General features: G+C 42.4%; 4 protein-coding genes across 4 annotated transcripts; all 4 read left to right on the top strand.

Moving 5' to 3' along the window:
- Positions 1 to 639: 639 nt before the first annotated feature.
- On the top strand, positions 640 to 3,066 carry LOC142962973 (protocadherin gamma-A5-like). Its single transcript, XM_076103661.1, has one exon. The coding sequence runs from the start codon at positions 640 to 642 to the stop codon at positions 3,064 to 3,066; it is 2,427 nt and encodes an 808-aa protein (XP_075959776.1).
- A 617-nt stretch (positions 3,067 to 3,683) lies between these two features.
- Positions 3,684 to 10,414, top strand: LOC142962971 (protocadherin beta-1-like). The gene is made up of 4 exons (XM_076103660.1): positions 3,684 to 6,113; positions 7,899 to 8,025; positions 8,905 to 9,770; positions 10,382 to 10,414. Exons 1-4 carry the CDS (start codon positions 3,684 to 3,686, stop codon positions 10,412 to 10,414), a joined length of 3,456 nt encoding a protein of 1,151 aa, XP_075959775.1.
- A 114-nt stretch (positions 10,415 to 10,528) lies between these two features.
- Positions 10,529 to 13,223, top strand: LOC142962969 (protocadherin gamma-A2-like). Its single transcript, XM_076103658.1, has 2 exons — positions 10,529 to 13,064; positions 13,176 to 13,223. The coding sequence occupies exons 1-2, from the start codon at positions 10,662 to 10,664 to the stop codon at positions 13,221 to 13,223; spliced, it is 2,451 nt and encodes an 816-aa protein (XP_075959773.1). The 5' UTR covers positions 10,529 to 10,661.
- Positions 13,224 to 14,150: 927 nt separating this feature from the next.
- On the top strand, positions 14,151 to 20,280 carry LOC142962968 (uncharacterized). The gene is made up of 3 exons (XM_076103657.1): positions 14,151 to 16,537; positions 17,636 to 20,054; positions 20,260 to 20,280. The coding sequence occupies exons 1-3, from the start codon at positions 14,151 to 14,153 to the stop codon at positions 20,278 to 20,280; spliced, it is 4,827 nt and encodes a 1,608-aa protein (XP_075959772.1).
- Positions 20,281 to 20,480: the final 200 nt, after the last annotated feature.

The raw sequence follows: 20,480 nt of genomic DNA, 5'->3' as shown, positions 1-20,480 counted from the left end.
AGTTTTTCTGTACTGCATTTAGTTTTTTTGGGTCGGTTGTAACGAAAATGTCTGGATTTTTTGCTTCCAGCTCGTTTTTTTTCTCTTTTATTTCGTTGTGAAGGGACATAATGAAAATGAAATAGTAAATCTTAATTGTTTCCATTAATCATGTATTTTGGCTGTATGCATTTTGCTCTCCCACTTTATCTCTTCTTGACACTTAAAACCCTTAAACTACATTTTGCATGTCTTATTTCCAATTTTAATCTAACATATAAATGCACACTTTTAATTAAATACAACTTCTAAAAACATACAATCTTAGCTGGCTCATACTATTTGAACTGATATTCGAATAGTATTTCCCTGTCTTGTGACATCACTTGTTATTTTCATATCCGACTCTAAGGGCCGCTGTTGGTCTTTATAACACATGAAAAGCTTTTGAAATGCAGCTACGCCTCCAGTACTTATCTTAGTGTACTGCGGAGAGCAGGGCTTTCGGTCTTCATATTCACCAATGATTTGTATAGGCTTCTAATGTATACGTTGTCACACTGTGGATTATAAACTCATCAACAGAAGGACGATACGGGGTAATAGACCCGCTTTTTGCAATATTTTTTTCTGTGGAGTTTGTTGGATTGCTTCTGGAATATGCCTTTTATCAACAGTGAATCCACGATTACATGGCAAGTACGGGCCTTCATCCTTGTTTTTCTCATTGATGCGACAGTCAGTCAGATCCGTTACTCTGTACCGGAGGAGATGAGAAAGGGCTCCTTTGTAGGAAATGTGGCCGAAGATTTAGGCATCGACGCTAAAAGACTGATGACAGGCGGTGCCCGAATTGTGAGCGGCGATAGCAGCGAGTATATTAGGCTGGATGCAGACAAAGGGATTCTTGTCGTGGGAGAAAGAATAGATAGAGAGCAGCTCTGCGGGCAGTCAGCGCCCTGCAGCTTGAATTTTGAAATGATTACGATGAATCCAATGCAACTTCATAGCGTTGTAGTGGAAGTGTTGGATGTTAATGATAATGCGCCCGTGTTTCATGAGAAAGAAGTGCGTGTAGACATACTAGAATCTGCTCTCCCAGGAACCGAAATATTACAAGAGAGTGCCACCGACCCGGATGTTGGCATCAACGCTTTACACAGTTATACTTTACACCCAACAACACATTTTAATATTAAGGTCCTGTCCAGCCCAAATGGTCATAAATATGCGCAGTTGTATCTTTCTACTGCTTTAGACCGCGAGAAAGAGGAAAAGATGCTTCTCACGCTAACTGCTGTGGACGGTGGTGAACCCCAAAGATCAGGGACACTTAAAATCCATGTAACTGTCCGAGACACAAATGACAACGCTCCGATTTTTACTCAATCAATTTTCAAGGCGTCTGTTAAAGAAAATGTTCCAAAAGGAACCTTAGTGGTGAGCTTGAGCGCCACCGATGCAGATGAAGGGATGAATGGCCGTGTCACATACCACTTTAATCGCATGTCTAGTAATGTTGCTGAACTATTTAATCTAGATGAAAACAGCGGCGATATAACTGTAAACGGTATGATTGATTATGAGGAGAATAAAATATATGAGATTGGTGTACAAGCAAAAGACCAAGGGGGACAAAGCACATCAACAAATGTTATAATTGAGGTGACAGATATAAACGACAATGCACCTGTAATAACAGTTACCTCGTTCTCTAGTGCCATCGCTGAGGATTCTCCCAGTGGAACTACTGTGGCTATCATAAACATCAAAGATCTAGATTCAGGCAAAAATGGCAAAGTAGAGTGCTCAGTTAACGGCAATATCCCGTTTGCAATCCACTCATCTCTAAAGAATTATTATACTCTAGTAACAAACGGTGTCCTTGACAGAGAGCGTAATCCTAATTACAATATCACTTTCACGGCTATGGATGAAGGCAGCCCACTACTGTCGACTAACAAGACAGTAACACTTCGGGTGTCTGACGTCAATGATAACGCCCCCATGTTTGAACAGAGTTATTATGAAGCTAATGTCATGGAGAATAACGCCCCAGGATTATCTGTGTTTTCCGTTAAAGCACACGACTCTGACTCGGGGCAAAACGCACGAGTGTCTTACCTGCTTATTGATACTCAGATAAACGGTAACCCAATATCCACTTACGTATCTGTTAACGCAGAAAGTGGAGTTATACACGCAGTTCGATCATTTGACTATGAGCAACTTAAAACTCTAAATATTTTTGTAAAAGGACAGGATGGAGGTTCCCCGCCTTTAAGCAGCAATACCACAGTTAAAATAAATATCCAAGATCAGAACGACAACCCTCCTCAGGTTCTGTACCCAGTCCAGACTGGAGGCTCTCTGGTGGCTGAAATGGTGCCTCGTTCAGCAGATGTGGGCTATCTGGTCACTAAAGTGGTGGCTGTTGATGTGGACTCTGGACAGAATGCCTGGCTCTCCTATAAACTGCAGAAAGCCACAGACAGGGCGCTGTTTGAAGTGGGCTTACAGAATGGAGAAATAAGAACTATCCGCCAAGTCACTGATAAAGATGCTGTGAAACAAAGACTGACTGTTATAGTGGAGGACAACGGGCAGCCCTCTCGTTCAGCTACAGTCATTGTTAACGTGGCGGCGGCGGACAGCTTCCCTGAAGTGCTGTCTGAGTTCACTGACTTTACACAAGACAAGGAGTACAATGACAACCTGACTTTCTACTTAGTGTTGGCTTTGGCTGTAGTTTCCTTCCTCTTCATCACGTGTTTAGGGGTTATTATATCGGTGAAGATCTACAGATGGAGACAGTCTCGCGTCCTGTATCACTCCAATCTCCCTGTGATTCCGTATTATCCACCACGTTACTCAGACACTCTGGGGACAGGGACTCTCCAACACGTGTACAACTACGAGGTGTGCAGGACGACTGACTCCAGAAAGAGTGACTGTAAATTCGGCAGAGCCGGTAGTCAGAACGTGCTGATAATGGACCCCAGTTCTACAATGCAGCGGATACAGAGTGAGAAGAGCATCCTGGATGAACCAGACTCTCCTCTGGAGGTGAGCCATTTGACATATTGATCTTCACATTGTATTATGTAAGTGCTTTTTCATTGGTCTTATCAAAGAGTGGATGCCCTTTGGTCTCATAGTGTCCATTAACTCATTAGCATTTGGAGAACAACTACTTGACATGTCATGTGACTGTAGGCTAAATGTCGTTTTTGAATTGCTGCTTAATTCATTATGGAGCTTAGTGTTGAATTTAAATGCGAGTATTAATGTTTTCGATCACCAGAATTGTTTTAGATATGGTTTTAGATATTCACGGCTGTATAGCAATTAGTCAAATGCAGATCCAGGTATTATAATGTTACCGTTGTAATTATTTTTCACCAGATTTATTGTCAAGTTATTTGTCTATGATTCTTCCATTGTTCATGATATTCGTGCTTTGGACAGTAAGAGACGCTGTTGGTCAGTGAAACAAGTGTTCAGAATTGATTCCGTGGAGGCAGAGCCCTCATTTTCCCGTTTAGACAGGGGAGGAGACAATCTGTGCTTAACAAGCAGGACTACGACCACAATTTCATTCGAAGCGAGGACTTTGAAACCAAAGGATTACTTGATTCAACTGGCTTTGTTTTCTCTGGATTGTATACAGCAGGTGTTTGCTGTCACATATTATTATTTGTGTAATGGCGTTTGGAAAATCTCCTTTCGAAAAAGGGCGTTTGAATTGCAGGTCAGTGTGGCCGTTTCTGCTGTTCTTTTGGTGTCTCAGTCACATCGTGTCCGGCCAAATCAGATATACAATTCCAGAGGAACTGAAAAAGGGGTCAGTTATCGGTAACGTGGCTCAAGACCTTGGTTTGGATGTGCAAAGGCTTCGTTCTGGCCGTGCCCGTATCGTGACAAGACAAAGCATCCAGTACACCGAGCTGAAAACAGACAAAGGCGTTTTAGTCGTGAACGAGAGAATAGACCGAGAGCAGCTTTGTGGAGACGTAACACCGTGCAGCTTCAGCTTTGAGGTGATTTTAGAAAATCCCATGGAATTACATCGTGTAACAGTGGAAATAATTGACATAAATGACAATTCTCCGACATTTAGGAATAACGAAATTAAGTTGGAAATAAGTGAATCTGCCACACTGAGATCACGCTTTTTGTTAGCCAGTGCTGAAGACGCAGATGTAGGCAGTAACGGTCTACAAAAATACATACTAACTACTAATGACATATTTGGTTTGAAGCAGCACTCAAGTCCAGATGGTCGAAAATATGCCGAGATGATCTTACAAAAACCGTTAGATAGAGAAAGCGAGCCACGAATATCATTGAAGCTCATCGCTGTTGACGGTGGAACTCCCCCTCGATCTGGTACAGTAAATATAGATATTATTGTGCTTGATGCTAATGATAATCCTCCCATTTTCAACCAATCTCTCTACAGGGCTACTGTCTTTGAAAAGGCATTAAAGGGCACATATATCACGACAGTGAATGCAAGTGATGCGGACAGTGGATCACATGGTCTTATCACATATAGATTTTCAAACATGAAAGAGCAGCTAACTGACGTATTTCATTTGGACGAAATTACGGGAACCATAACACTTTTAGGGCAAGTGGATTATGAAAAAGATAAGAAACATGAAATAATGATTGAAGCGATGGACCAAGGAGGTCTGACCGATTCAAGTAAGGTGTTAATTGAGATTGTAGACGTCAACGATAATGCGCCTGTCATAAATGTGATGTCATTCTCCAGCCCGGTGCCGGAGGATTCTCCCTCGGGTACCACAGTGGCAATTATTAATGTGATTGACGCAGACTCAGAGCAAAATGGCCAAATTGTTTGTTCAACAGACAGTAGCATCCCATTTAAAATAAAATCAACATTAACTAATTACTATGCATTAGTAACAGACTCAGCTTTTGATAGAGAAATTGTACCGGAATATAACATAACTATCAGGGCAACCGATTCTGGCTCGCCGTCATTGTCAAGCACAACAACATTACGTTTGAGAATATCTGATGTGAATGACAATGCCCCAGTATTTGATCAAATTAGCTACGTTGCTCACGTTCCAGAAAACAATTCCCCTGGGGTGTCCATATTTTCCGTCAAAGCACTGGACGGTGACTGGAATCAAAACGCTAGAATATCTTACTTTCTCCAAGAAACACAGATCAATGGCAGTCCGACCTCTTCTTACGTCTCCATAAATACTGAAACTGGAGCTATCCATGCAGTGAGGTCGTTTGATTATGAACAGATTAAACAACTCCAGCTGGTAGTAAAGGCACAGGATGGAGGCTCCCCTCCACTCAGAAGCAACGTGACTGTGAAAGTAATGATCCAGGACCAGAACGACAACCCTCCTCAGGTTCTGTACCCAGTCCAGACTGGTGGCTCTCTGGTGGCTGAAATGGTGCCTCGTTCAGCAGATGTGGGCTATCTGGTCACTAAAGTGGTGGCTGTTGATGTGGACTCTGGACAGAATGCCTGGCTCTCCTATAAACTGCAGAAAGCCACAGACAGGGCGCTGTTTGAAGTGGGCTTACAGAATGGAGAAATAAGAACTATCCGCCAAGTCACTGATAAAGATGCTGTGAAACAAAGACTGACTGTTATAGTGGAGGACAACGGGCAGCCCTCTCGTTCAGCTACAGTCATTGTTAACGTGGCGGTGGCAGACAGCTTCCCTGAAGTGCTGTCTGAGTTCACTGACTTTACACAAGACAAGGAGTACAATGACAACCTGACTTTCTACTTAGTGTTGGCTTTGGCTGTAGTTTCCTTCCTCTTCGTCACGTGTTTAGTGGTTATTATATCAGTGAAGATCTACAGATGGAGACAGTCTCGAGTCCTGTGTCACTCCAATCTCCCTGTGATTCCATATTATCCACCACGTTACTCAGACACTTTGGGGACAGGGACTCTCCAGCACGTGTACAACTACGAGGTGTGCAGGACGACTGACTCCAGAAAGAGTGACTGTAAATTTGGTAGAGCTGGTAGTCAGAACGTGCTGATAATGGACCCCAGTTCTACAGGAACGATGCAGCGGATACAGAGTGAGAAGAGCATCCTGGATGAACCAGACTCTCCTCTAGAGGTTAGTTAAATAATGTAGCTTCCTCTCTGTTTAGCTCTTTTTCTTTCTGATTTTTATGTTGTTACATTGATAGTGAACTGTTGCAAGACAAGGCATGTTTTTATGTACATCTCATTTCATCAACAAGGCAAGTCAACGTGCTCTATATATAACATCAAAAGCATCGAGACACAGTGCAAAAGAAACGCAACCAACTTACATTAAAATGCAATTAAAACAGTCATTGCAGAGCCAAAAGAACAAAATATAAAATCAAGTTGAAATACAACAAGACAGGTATAATCCAAGCTCTAGAGGAGAGCCTCTTTCATTCACTTCAGCACCATGGACAGCCCCTCATTTTGTATCGTTTGCTTCTGTATTCATATTCATAACTTTAAAAAAATAACACACTCCTATATTGTGTATCATAGCATTCTGAAACAATGATGTGGTGATACACTATTTTAGTTAGTAATGTTTTGTTTGCATAGACCAATATCACAAATTTCAAATACAATGAATTTAGGGTCTTTACAACATATGATACCCTTTGACCTTAGCTTTGGATAAGAAAGAACTTCTCACACAGCTATTACTTCATTGCTTTGAAAGTTGCTGATACACTTTATTGGCTCTCCTCTAAAGCTTTGTGTGCTGTTATACATACTAATTTACGTTGTGTGTCCCGACCCTCTTTAACCTCCATATTTACTCTAACTATAGGCTGAACTCAACACTGTAGCCATTAACCGTTATTCATACGTTCAGCACTGCAGTGCTGGACAGTTCCTCGCAATCTGACTGGTTTCGTAGCACTGCTCTTTATCTCTGGTTTTCTTTTTGTGGTTGGATTATGTGTGGAGTATTTGATTTTATGTCACATCCTGGGTTGCCATATTGTATCTATATGTTTTTCGTTGCGGCATATTATTCTGTTTTCCTGTCGTTCCCCACGTTAGATTGAATAGATTTTTTTTTCTATGTGCAGTTGGCCCGATTCTTTCCTCCGTTTGAACTCTAAGGGACGCTGTTGATCAGTAAAACAGAGTGTGGTGTTGTTTGGACTTTGAGGAGAGAGGAGGAGAGAAAGAGGAGAGGCAGAAACGCTGTCTTTCATACAAGGAGGCGTTCGGTGGAAATACAGTCGCTTTGACACGGCATTTGTTGTCTGATTGTAATCGAACAGTGTAGATCGCGTCTGGGTGGCTGTGGAATATACATTGCTGCTACATTTAGGATTTTACTCGAAACAACATGGGGACACGCCAGCACCGATGCGGGAAATGGCCGTTGTGCTGGACAAGGCAACTGTTCATTTGTGTCTTCATGACTTCCACCATCAACGGTCAAATCCGTTATTCAATACCGGAGGAGATGAAGAAAGGCTCTCTTATCGGTAATGTAGCACAAGACCTTGGTTTGGATTTGAAAAGACTCCGTTCTGGGCGGGCCCGTATCGTGACCGGAGAAGACAATCAGTACACTGAGCTAAAAACAGACAAAGGGATTCTAGTCGTGAATGAGAGAATCGACCGAGAAGAGCTCTGTGGAGACGTTACACCGTGCAGCTTCAGCTTCGAGATTATTTTGGAAAATCCAATTGAACTGCACAGGGTGATAGTCGAAATATTAGACGTAAATGACCATGCGCCGACGTTCAAAAATAATGTCATTAATCTAAAAATAAGTGAATCAGCAACAGTGGGATCTCATTTCGACTTAGAAAGCGCCTATGACCCCGATGCAGGTATTCACAGCTTGCAAAAATATGTTTTAACGCCTGGTGACAATTTCGTTTTGAAGGAACACTCCAACGCTGATGGAGTCAGATTCGCTGTAATGATTTTACAGAAGCCACTCGACAGAGAGTTGAATCCACACCTCTCTCTAAAGCTGATTGCAGTAGACGGAGGAACTCCGCAGCGGTCTGGTACAGTAAATGTAGAGATCACTGTTCTTGATGCCAATGATAATCCTCCTGTATTTAATCAATCACTTTACACTGCTACTGTGACAGAAAATGCACCCGTAGGCACATATATTACGACTGTGAATGCTTCAGATGTCGACAGTGGGTCTAATGGCTTGGTCACATATACTGTTTCTAATGTAAAGGGAAACTCTGGCGAAAAATTTGCACTCGACAGTTTATCCGGGAAAATAACTGTTGCTGATAATATTGATTTCGAAAAAGACAAAAAATACGAAATAAGAGTGATCGCCAAAGATCAGGGTGGCCTAAGTGACGCAACCAAAGTTGTGATTGAGGTCACTGACATAAATGATAATGCTCCAGTTATCAATATAATGTCATACTCCAGCTTGATATCAGAGGATGTCCCTCCAGGCACGACTATAGCTGTGTTTAATGTTAAGGATGCAGACTCTGAAAGAAACGGTCAGATAACGTGCTCAATAGATTATTATCTTCCTTTTAAAATCCAGTCTTCTTTGACTAATTATTACAATTTGCTCTCAAACGTACCTTTTGATCGTGAAACGAAACCAGAATACAACATAACCATAACTGCAACCGATTCAGGGTCACCTCCTCTTTCTACTAAAATAACTTTACATCTTAAGATTTCTGATGTTAACGATAATGCTCCACTCTTTACTAAACCGAATTATTCTGCATTCATCATTGAAAATAATGTCCCTGGTATGCCAATATTCGGTGTGAGCGCACGAGATTCTGACTGGAATCAAAACGCAAGAATATCGTACTTTCTAGAGGACACACAGATCAGTGGCAACCCAGTTTCTTCTTATGTGTCCATAAACTCTGAAACTGGGGTTCTTCACGCAGTGCGCTCTTTTGATTATGAGCAGATCAAGCAGCTTGTATTCATTGTCAAAGCGCAGGATGGAGGCTCCCCTCCACTCAGTAGCAATGTGACTGTGAAAGTACTGATTCAGGACCAGAACGACAACCCTCCCCAGGTTCTGTACCCAGTCCAGACTGGTGGCTCTCTGGTGGCTGAAATGGTGCCTCGTTCAGCAGATGTGGGCTATCTGGTCACTAAAGTGGTGGCTGTTGATGTGGACTCTGGACAGAATGCCTGGCTCTCCTATAAACTGCAGAAAGCCACAGACAGGGCGCTGTTTGAAGTGGGCTTACAGAATGGAGAAATAAGAACTATCCGCCAAGTCACTGATAAAGATGCTGTGAAACAAAGACTGACTGTTATAGTGGAGGACAACGGGCAGCCCTCTCGTTCAGCTACAGTCATTGTTAACGTGGCGGTGGCGGACAGCTTCCCTGAAGTGCTGTCTGAGTTCACTGACTTTACACAAGACAAGGAGTACAATGACAACCTGACTTTCTACTTAGTGTTGGCTTTGGCTGTAGTTTCCTTCCTCTTCATCACGTGTTTAGTGGTTATTATATCAGTGAAGATCTACAGATGGAGACAGTCTCGCATCCTGTTTCACTCCAATCTCCCCGTGATTCCATATTATCCACCACGTTACTCGGACACTTTGGGGACAGGGACTCTCCAACACGTGTACAACTACGAGGTGTGCAGGACGACTGACTCCAGAAAGAGTGACTGTAAGTTCGGCAGGGCCGGTAGTCAGAACGTGCTGATAATGGACCCCAGTTCTACAGGGACGATGCAGCGGATACAGAGTGAGAAGAGCATCCTGGATGAACCAGACTCTCCTCTAGAGGTTGGCTTTGTCTTTTTATTAATTTCTATGAATCTGCAGTTCAGTGTTATTTTTCACAAATACTTTTATTTTTTAAGTTTTAAATCCAAACACACAAACCATATCACTATTCAAATGTCAAGTTGTTCATGATTTCATATCAGTTATCTGAGCAGCTGGTATTTTACGAATTGAAAGAGTGACATTTTTTAAATATTTACTTGTGTTTAAGTGACATATAGTGTCAATAATGCTATAGTCCTTAAGCATTTCGTAAAACTGAACGAACTCTAGAAATTCACAGTGAAAAGTAATCAACCTTAAAAACACAGATTTAAACTCTAAGAGTGAAACATGCTGTCTTTTTGTTGCCTCGGTAATTTTCAGTGCCTGTCAGCACCATGGATAGAGCAACATTCAGGACACTTTGCAATTCTTGTATCTTCCCATTTTCAATATGTTGTCTCGGTGTGTTCATATAGCTGCGTGAGTGTTTGGGTGTGTGTGTGTGATATTTCGCTGATGTGCACAGGGATATATTTATACTTTTGTTAGTAATGAATGGGTAAACATACTTGAAAATATATTTTGATTAACCCCATAAATACCAGCCGTATCTGTGTAATGTGTAGACCAACGCATCCAACTCACGGGGACGCTGTTGACCAGGCTGCTGAGATTTCAGAGCTCATTGCAGCGGTACCTCCCCCATCATCTCGAAATGTTACAGAGAAAGAGAGACACAAAATTGAAGGGCACGTTATAGAAGAGGGAGATGATCGAACACGGAGATACCAGGCGTGTTGTCAGCATTGTTGGGAGTGTTGATTCTGGATTATTTTACTGACATGTGTGTCTAAAATCCTTTCACTGGATACCGTATTTGATTTTCTTTTTTTTGTGGACTGGAAAATGTCAGACGGAACAATGACACGGGAAGTCGGACTACTGCTGTTAATCTCTGTTGTTGCTCTCAGCTCGGTTTTCGGGCAGGTGAGCTACTCTATTCCTGAGGAAATGGCAAAGGGGTCTTTGGTCGGTAACATAGCACAAGATTTAGGTTTAGATGTGAAGCGGCTGAAATCAGGGAAAGCTCGTATATACACCGGAGAAGGTACAGAATACATCGAACTGAATAAAGAAAGGGGAGTCCTTGTAATCAAAGAGCGGATAGACAGAGAGACGCTCTGTGGTCAGACGACGCCCTGTGCTCTTGATTTTCAAATAATTTTGGAGAATCCTATGCAATTTTACAGCATCACTGTCGAGATCACTGATATTAACGACAACTCTCCCGGTTTTAAGAACAAAGAACTTAAATTTGAAATCAGTGAAACGGTTCAAATTGGATCCAAATTTGTCTTAGACAAAGCTGTTGACGTTGATGTGGGTATTAATGGGCTCCAGGGCTATTCACTCAGTTCAAGCGACACATTCACTTTAAACCCTTTTAGAATTGGCAGCAGTAGGAATGTTGAGATGGTTTTGAAGAAGCACCTTGACCGAGAGAAGCAGGAGCAGTTGTCTTTAGTATTGATTGCTTTAGATGGTGGCGACCCGCAGCTCTCGGGAACGATGCAAATTGTCATTACTGTCTTGGACGCAAATGACAATGCACCTGTTTGTATTCAAGCAGAGTATAAGACTAATGTGAAAGAAAACGCGTTGAAAGGAGCTGTTCTAACAACGGTCAGTGCGTCTGATGCAGATGAAGGTCCGCATGGGCACATACAATATTCAATTTATAATGTTCCAGAGGGCGCCCTTGAACTGTTTTATGTTGATAAAGAAAATGGCGTGGTTACGTTAACGGGACAGCTTGATTATGAGAAATTTCGGCATTATGAGATAGACGTCCAAGCATCAGATAAAGGTGGTAACTCAGACGTGTGTAAAGTTATAATTGAGGTGTTGGACACAAACGATAACCCACCAGCTATTAATATTATGTCAACGTCATCCAGTATATCTGAGGATGTCAAGCAAGGCACGGTTCTGACAATGATGAACGTTCAGGATCCAGATTCTGATGAAAATGGAAAAGTCCACTGCGTTTTAAATGAAAATGCTCATTTTACAATTACATCAACATCAAATAATTTCTTTACTTTAGTGACAGAAGGTGATTTAGACAGAGAGACAGCCTCTGAGTATAATATCACGGTGACCTGCTCTGATGAGGGAGTGCCCTCCCTCTCCAGCCGCGTCACTCTCACCTTACAGATCTCTGATGTGAATGATAACGCGCCTGTTTTTGAGAGGAGCTCATATGAGGCCTACATTGTAGAAAACAACACACCAGGTCTCTCTATATTCACAGTGAAAGCCAGAGACGCTGACTGGAACCAGAACGCCCGTGTTTCTTACATACTGGAGGACTCCTCTGTTAACGGAGTGCCAGTCTCCTCATATGTGTCCGTTAATGCTGATAGTGGAGTCATCCATGCAGTGCGCTCTTTTGACTACGAGCAGATCAAAGATTTCCACTTCCGCGTCAAAGCGCAGGATGGAGGCTCCCCTCCACTCAGTAGCAATGTGACTGTGAAAGTACTGATCCAGGACCAGAACGACAACCCTCCTCAGGTTCTGTACCCAGTCCAAACTGGTGGATCTCTGGTGGCTGAAATGGTGCCTCGTTCAGCAGATGTGGGCTATCTGGTCACTAAAGTGGTGGCTGTTGATGTGGACTCTGGACAGAATGCCTGGCTCTCCTATAAACTGCAGAAAGCCACAGACAGGGCGCTGTTTGAAGTGGGCTTACAGAATGGAGAAATAAGAACTATCCGCCAAGTCACTGATAAAGATGCTGTGAAACAAAGACTGACTGTTATAGTGGAGGACAACGGGCAGCCCTCTCGTTCAGCTACAGTCATTGTTAACGTGGCGGTGGCGGACAGCTTCCCTGAAGTGCTGTCTGAGTTCACTGACTTTACACAAGACAAGGAGTACAATGACAACCTGACTTTCTACTTAGTGTTGGCTTTGGCTGTAGTTTCCTTCCTCTTCATCACGTGTTTAGTGGTTATTATATCAGTGAAGATCTACAGATGGAGACAGTCTCGTGTCCTGTGTCACTCCAATCTCCCTGTGATTCCGTATTATCCACCACGTTACTCAGACACTTTGGGGACAGGGACTCTCCAACACGTGTACAACTACGAGGTGTGCAGGACGACTGACTCCAGAAAGAGTGACTGTAAATTCGGCAGAGCCGGTAGTCAGAACGTGCTGATAATGGACCCCAGTTCTACAGGGACGATGCAGCGGATACAGAGTGAGAAGAGCATCCTGGATGAACCAGACTCTCCTCTAGAGGTGGGTTATTTGATCCATCATTCTTTACACACATCGCCATGCTACAGTTAAAATGATTTCTTAGACCACAGATATTTCTTGGTTTCATGTCTTGTCTCACTGCCTGCTCAGAGGGCATCTTCAGCACCAATAGTGAAGGACAGCTCCTCTCAGTGTTGAGTTACTGTTTTGAGAAAGTCAGTGAGGAAAATGCACACCCTAAAAGCCTATGCTGATGCATTTAGTTTTTTGGGTCGGTTGTAACGAAAATGTCTGGACTTTTTGCTTCCTGCTCGGTTTTTTTTCTCTCTTTTATTTCGTTGTGAAGGGAAATAATGAAAATGAAATAGTACATTGTAAGTGTTTCCACGAATCAAGTCTTGTACATGTATGCATTTTGGTATCCCACTTTATCTCTTCTTGTCACTTAAAACCCTTATAAGTTACATTTTGCTTATTTTCACTCTGAACTGACATTCAAATAGTTTTTCCCTGTCTTTTGTGACATCACTTGATATTTCATATCTGACTCTACGGGCCGCTGTTGGTCTTTAAAACACATGTGAAGCGTTTGAAATGCAGCTACACCTCCAGTACTTATGTTAGTGTAACGGTGAGAGCAGCGCTTTCGGTCTTAAATTTTGCTAATGATTTGTATTATAGGCTTCTAATGTATAGGCTGTCTCTCTGTGACAGACAGATTGATATTTAACTATTTATATGATGATGTTTCAATTAATCCAAATATACCTTCGTAAATATTTTTGTTGTCATGTTTTTCAAATGTCTTTGTTGTGGTTGCCTCAGTAAGACTTCATGTAGTTTGATTAGTTGAACAGAGAGGGACGCTCTTGGCCATCGAGTTGCTCATAAAGCATTAGTTGCAGTACCTCCCCTGTACCTCAACATATTACATAGAGGCAGAGTTAACAGTCGGGACTGCCACGACATAAGCCTGGACGGCACAATGGGATTTCTTTGTTCCACAATTTAGGATAAATCCTTTCTTTGGGACCATATACCTGTATCTTTATGTCAAAATCGTGAACCTGGGGCGAAGAAACTGAGGATTTTCTAATTTTCTTCACTGAAGTGTCGACCGGAACGATGGGATGGCAAGTGCTGTTGTTTATCTCGCTGCTCTCTCTCAGTGTTGTGCACGGGCAAGTCAGCTACTCCATTCCTGAGGAAATGGCAAAGGGGGCTTTAATAGGCAATATAGCCCAGGATTTGGGTTTAGGTGTGGAAAGACTGAAGTCCGGTAAAGCTCGTATTTATACTGCGAACACTGAGGAATATATTGAGCTGAAGAGAGAAAGAGGAGTCCTCCTTATTAAAGGCAGAATTGACAGAGAAGCACTATGCGGTCAAACAATGCCATGCGCACTCCATTTTCAAATGATCCTGGAAAATCCAATGGAGTTTTACACGGTTACTGTCGAAATTACCGATATAAATGACAACCCTCCGACGTTTGAAAAAAGTGAAATGAAATATGAAATTAGCGAATCAGCTGTTACTGGAGCTCGATTTGTCTTAGAGAAAGCAATAGATGATGATGTTGGTGTAAACGGTCTGGACAGCTACGCCCTGAAACCAAGCGATAATTTCGTTCTAAAAACCATCAGCCGAGGTGATGGAAGTAAACATATCGAGATGGTTTTACAGAAACCATTAGACCGAGAACAACATGAGCATATATCATTGATACTAACCGCTGTGGATGGTGGTGAACCACAGCTTACGGGGACGATGCAGATTGTCATAACTGTGATGGACGCAAATGACAACCCGCCCGTTTGTTCTAAACCGGAATACAAAGCAGGCGTTACAGAGAATGCTCCTGTTGGCACTGTAATAACCACTGTAAGGGCTACAGACATAGATAAAGGCAATAACGGAATAGTAACATACATGATTTCAAAATCTGGAGCAGCGGGTCTCTTTCAAATTGATGCCAACAATGGGTTATTGACTCTAACTGGAAATGTAGATTACGAAAAAAGGAGACTTTATGAACTAGATGTTAAAGTGTCCGATCAGGGAGGATTATCAGACGCATGTAAGGTGATTGTGGACGTGACAGATACAAATGATAACCCTCCGACCATTAATATCATGTCTAACTCAAACACAGTATCTGAGAACATGAAACCGGGAACGGTTGTGACAATGCTTAATATACAAGATGCGGACTCGAATGATAACGGGAAAGTAATGTGTGTTTTAAACGAAAATATTCCTTTTGCCATTAAATCAACAACAAATAATTTCTTTACGGTTATAACAGACAGTGATTTAGACAGAGAGACAGCCTCGAAGTATAATATCACAGTGACCTGCTCTGATGAGGGAGTGCCCTCCCTCTCCAGCAGCGTCACTCTCACCTTACAGATCTCTGATGTGAATGATAACGCGCCTGTCTTTGAGAGGAGCTCATATGAGGCCTACATTGTAGAAAACAACACACCAGGTCTCTCTATATTCACAGTGAAAGCCAGAGACGCTGACTGGAACCAGAACGCCCGTGTTTCTTACATACTGGAGGACTCCTCTGTTAACGGAGTGCCAGTCTCCTCATATGTGTCCGTTAGTGCTGATAGTGGAGTCATCCATGCAGTGCGCTCTTTTGACTACGAGCAGATCAAAGATTTCCACTTCCGCGTCAAAGCGCAGGATGGAGGCTCCCCTCCACTCAGTAGCAACGTGACTGTGAAAGTAATGATCCAGGACCAGAACGACAACCCTCCTCAGGTTCTGTACCCAGTCCAGACTGGTGGCTCTCTGGTGGCTGAAATGGTGCCTCGTTCAGCAGATGTGGGCTATCTGGTCACTAAAGTGGTGGCTGTTGATGTGGACTCTGGACAGAATGCCTGGCTCTCCTATAAACTGCAGAAAGCCACAGACAGGGCGCTGTTTGAAGTGGGCTTACAGAATGGAGAAATAAGAACGATCCGCCAAGTCACTGATAAAGATGCTGTGAAACAAAGACTGACTGTTATAGTGGAGGACAACGGGCAGCCCTCTCGTTCAGCTACAGTCATTGTTAACGTGGCGGCGGCGGACAGCTTCCCTGAAGTGCTGTCTGAGTTCACTGACTTTACACAAGACAAGGAGTACAATGACAACCTGACTTTCTACTTAGTGTTGGCTTTGGCTGTAGTTTCCTTCCTCTTCATCACGTGTTTAGTGGTTATTATATCAGTGAAGATCTACAGATGGAGACAGTCTCGCTTCCTGTGTCACTCCAATCTCCCTGTGATTCCGTATTATCCACCACGTTACTCAGACACTCTGGGGACAGGGACTCTCCAACACGTGTACAACTACGAGGTGTGCAGGACGACTGACTCCAGAAAGAGTGACTGTAAGTTCGGCAGAGCTGGTAGTCAGAACGTGCTGATAATGGACCCCAGTTCTACAGGAACGATGCAGCGGATACAGAGTGAGAAGAGCATCCTGGATGAACCAGACTCTCCTTTAGAGGTCAGACTGTTTTAATACCGTTTCAGTGTATTATACATGTTATAGAATTATCACACACCACTTTGTTATTTGAATTACAAACACATTGTATGTGCCATTTGGCGTTAAAGGTCAAAGTTTCCCCAGAGATTTCAAATACATTTTTATTTCAAACTGTCTTCTTCACATACACGATGTGTTTTTTTAATAATAGTAATAATAATATTTTTCATAAAATTATTATTATTATTATTATTAGGAGTAGTAGTACTAGTGAAAATGGAAGTCGTCGTAGAAATATTTTCCATAGAGAGGTTTCAATTTATTTCCCAGATATTTCTGCACGTGATCACAGTATTCGAACAGATTTTGCAGTCTGGGAGTTTGTGCTTTCATTCAGAGTTGCTTCACTTCAGAACTGTGGATAGCGACATACATAGCTTTGTACAACTCTATGTTCAGCGTGTCATTCAGCAACTGTTTTCACAGCTTAAATCTCTGTGTTTTCTTATGTTCTTCTCATCATTTTGTCATTGATTATCATCATGTCGGGAAACCTTTTATTTTCCGATACGTTTCCGTTTCCAGTCTTCATATCGATTGTATATCCACCTTGATCTTTGACACATCTGCAACATCTGAGTAACATAGTGTCAGAAATTGTTTATCTATTATATTTAAATGTATAATTATGATCTAAACCGTAGCATACACTTGATGGTTTTCAACAATGTCTTCCTGTACTCGTTCGTAAAGTCCGAGATATTACTGAGATAGATTGTTTGTAACTACATTCCCAGATTGTTCACACTGAGTACTGCTGAGTTGAATTTCAATCAGTTGTCTGCAGTTTTATAGTATGGACTCTTAGGGCCGCTGTTGACCAGAGTGTTGTTGAATGAGAGTAGGGTTATAGCAGCACCTCCCATGTAATATCGAGACAGTACAGAGAGACCACGACGAGCAAAGAGCGGATATTTCTGGTTGTTGAACATTTTTGATGAAAAAGGAGGATACATTTCGGTATGCAATACATTTGCATCCAATGAGTGGATTATGCAGCTGTTCATTTGAGATTTGACATTGGAATCTGAGGAGGAATCTGTTTTTGTTTCCAATATAATCAGACTGGAGCCTCACTGGGGAAAATCGGAGAGAACAATGAATCGGCAAGTGCTGCTGTTTATCTCTCTCCTTTCCCTCTACTCTGTGTTCGGGCAGGTCAGCTACTCTATTCCGGAGGAAATGTCGAAGGGCTCTCTAGTGGGAAATATTGCGCAAGATTTGGGTTTAGAAATAAAACGGTTGGTCTCCGGTAAAGCTAAGATATATACGAGGAACAGCGACGAGTATGTCGAGCTGAACAGAGAAAGGGGAGCCCTCCTCGTCAAAGAGAGAATCGACAGAGAGGTGCTGTGTACAGAGACGGCACTTTGCGCGTTAAATCTTCAGATTATTTTGGAGAATCCGATGGAATTTTACAGCGTTACAGTTCAGATTACAGATATTAATGATAATGCGCCAACCTTTGAAAAAAGTGAGATGAAATTCAAAATTAGCGAGTCGGCGATCACCGGAGCAAAATTTGTTCTCGAGAGGGCTCTGGATCTTGATGAAGGAATTAATGGTGTTCAAAACTACGAATTAAAACCAACAGATAATTTTGCTTTAAAACTCCACCATAACGCAAATGGTTATAAAAATGTTGAGATGGTGCTACAGAAGCCTTTAGACAGAGAGAAACAAGATCAGATATCTCTTGTGTTAACGGCTGTAGATGGAGGAGAGCCACAGATGTCAGGAACAATGCTGATTGTTATTACAGTTTTAGACGCTAATGATAATGCCCCCGTTTTTACGCAGCCAACATACAAGGCTACAGTTACTGAGAACTCACCTAAAGGAACAGTGGTTGCCACTGTTTCAGCATCAGATGCAGATCAGGGTTCTAACGGTAAAATAACATATTCAATCACAAATACGTTAGACAATGTCAGGAAAGCCTTTGAGGTAAATTATGAAAACGGGGAGGTTTCATTAATTGGCGATATTGACTTCGAAAAGTCAAGACACTTTCAAATAAATGTACTTGCTAGTGATGATGGCGGACTCACAGATTCGTGTAAGTTAATTGTTGATGTGCAAGACATGAATGACAACAAGCCTGAAATCAACATAATGTCGAAATCAACTGTTATATCAGAGGATGCAAAACTCAATACAGTCGTTACAATGATAAATATTGAGGATCTAGATTCAGAAGAAAACGGCAACGTTAAATGTTTCATCTGCGAGAACGTACCATTCAATTTGAAAACATCAACAAATAATTTCTATAGTTTAGTGACTGACAGTGAATTAGACAGAGAGACAGCATCGGAGTATAATATCACGGTGACCTGCTCTGATGAGGGAGTGCCCTCTCTCTCCAGCAGCGTCACTCTCACCTTACAGATCTCTGATGTGAATGATAACGCGCCTGTCTTTGAGAGGAGCTCATATGAGGCCTACATTGTAGAAAACAACACACCAGGTCTCTCTATATTCACAGTGAAAGCCAGAGACGCTGACTGGAACCAGAACGCCCGTGTTTCTTACATACTGGAGGACTCCTCTGTTAACGGAGTGCCAGTCTCCTCATATGTGTCCGTTAGTGCTGATCGTGGAGTCATCCATGCAGTGCGCTCTTTTGACTACGAGCAGATCAAAGACTTCCACTTCCGCGTCAAAGCGCAGGATGGAGGCTCCCCTCCACTCAGTAGCAATGTGACTGTGAAAGTAATGATCCAGGACCAGAACGACAACCCTCCTCAGGTTCTGTACCCAGTCCAGACTGGTGGCTCTCTGGTGGCTGAAATGGTGCCTCGTTCAGCAGATGTGGGCTATCTGGTCACTAAAGTGGTGGCTGTTGATGTGGACTCTGGACAGAATGCCTGGCTCTCCTATAAACTGCAGAAAGCCACAGACAGGGCGCTGTTTGAAGTGGGCTTACAGAATGGAGAAATAAGAACTATCCGCCAAGTCACCGATAAAGATGCTGTGAAACAAAGACTGACTGTTATAGTGGAGGACAACGGGCAGCCCTCTCGTTCAGCTACAGTCATTGTTAACGTGGCGGTGGCGGACAGCTTCCCTGAAGTGCTGTCTGAGTTCACTGATTTTACACAAGACAAGGAGTACAATGACAACCTGACTTTCTACTTAGTTTTGGCTTTGGCTGTAGTTTCCTTCCTCTTCATCACGTGTTTAGTGGTTATTATATCAGTGAAGATCTACAGATGGAGACAGTCTCGAGTCCTGTGTCACTCCAATCTCCCTGTGATTCCGTATTATCCACCACGTTACTCAGACACTTTGGGGACAGGGACTCTCCAACACGTGTACAACTACGAGGTGTGCAGGACAACTGACTCCAGAAAGAGTGACTGTAAATTCGGCACAGCCGGTAGTCAGAACGTGCTGATAATGGACCCCAGTTATACAGGAACGATGCAGCGGATACAGAGTGAGAAGAGCATCCTGGATGAACCAGACTCTCCTCTAGAGGTTCGTTTTTATGAATATAGCTTCGTCTATGTACCTTCATTTGTCTTTCAGTGTTTAATTGCAGTAATAGTCAAGTTTTGTACACTATTTTTGCATTTCCAGGACCATGGACAGCACCATGTCACCTCCAGTCTCCATTATTGCTATAGGCTTTATAATATTCCTCAGGCATGTTACTTTGACTTAGTTGCTTTATGTGTTAAAGCGAACTGACATCCCCCTCTAACGGTTAGACTGTGTTCACCTTGTTTTTAATAGCACACCTTGTATGGCTTCCAGCCACAAATAATGGGTAATGGCAATTTGTAACACTTAACATTTGTATCAATGTGTCTACCTATTACACTTTATCTTTCTATTGAACAGAATTTCTATAGTAAATATCTTTTATTGGTACTTTTTTAATCAGCAATATTTCTGAGTCAC

This window comes from Anarhichas minor, unplaced genomic scaffold (genome assembly GCF_050575085.1).
Source record: "Anarhichas minor isolate MPS153535 unplaced genomic scaffold, ASM5057508v1 ptg000028l, whole genome shotgun sequence".
Classification (NCBI taxonomy): Eukaryota; Metazoa; Chordata; class Actinopteri; order Perciformes; family Anarhichadidae; genus Anarhichas; species Anarhichas minor.
The sequence above is the reverse complement of the archived record's forward strand: the minus strand, read 5'-3'. Positions and strand labels throughout refer to the sequence as shown.

Bases quoted from the DNA above. Each gene is read 5' to 3' on its own strand.
- LOC142962973 (XM_076103661.1), top strand. From the start codon at position 640: ATGCCTTTTATCAACAGTGAATCCACGATTACATGGCAAGTACGGGCC.
- LOC142962971 (XM_076103660.1), top strand. From the start codon at position 3,684: ATGGCGTTTGGAAAATCTCCTTTCGAAAAAGGGCGTTTGAATTGCAGG. The intron at 8,026-8,904 runs GTACAGTAAATG...TTCTTCACGCAG, and splicing joins AGGAACTCCGCAGCGGTCTG to TGCGCTCTTTTGATTATGAG. The intron at 9,771-10,381 runs GTTGGCTTTGTC...TGTAATGTGTAG, and splicing joins AACCAGACTCTCCTCTAGAG to ACCAACGCATCCAACTCACG.
- LOC142962969 (XM_076103658.1), top strand. From the start codon at position 10,662: ATGTCAGACGGAACAATGACACGGGAAGTCGGACTACTGCTGTTAATC. The intron at 13,065-13,175 runs GTGGGTTATTTG...CTGCCTGCTCAG, and splicing joins AACCAGACTCTCCTCTAGAG to AGGGCATCTTCAGCACCAAT.
- LOC142962968 (XM_076103657.1), top strand. From the start codon at position 14,151: ATGGGATGGCAAGTGCTGTTGTTTATCTCGCTGCTCTCTCTCAGTGTT. The intron at 16,538-17,635 runs GTTTTAATACCG...CAATATAATCAG, and splicing joins TCTCCTTTAGAGGTCAGACT to ACTGGAGCCTCACTGGGGAA. The intron at 20,055-20,259 runs GTTCGTTTTTAT...TATGTGTTAAAG, and splicing joins AACCAGACTCTCCTCTAGAG to CGAACTGACATCCCCCTCTA.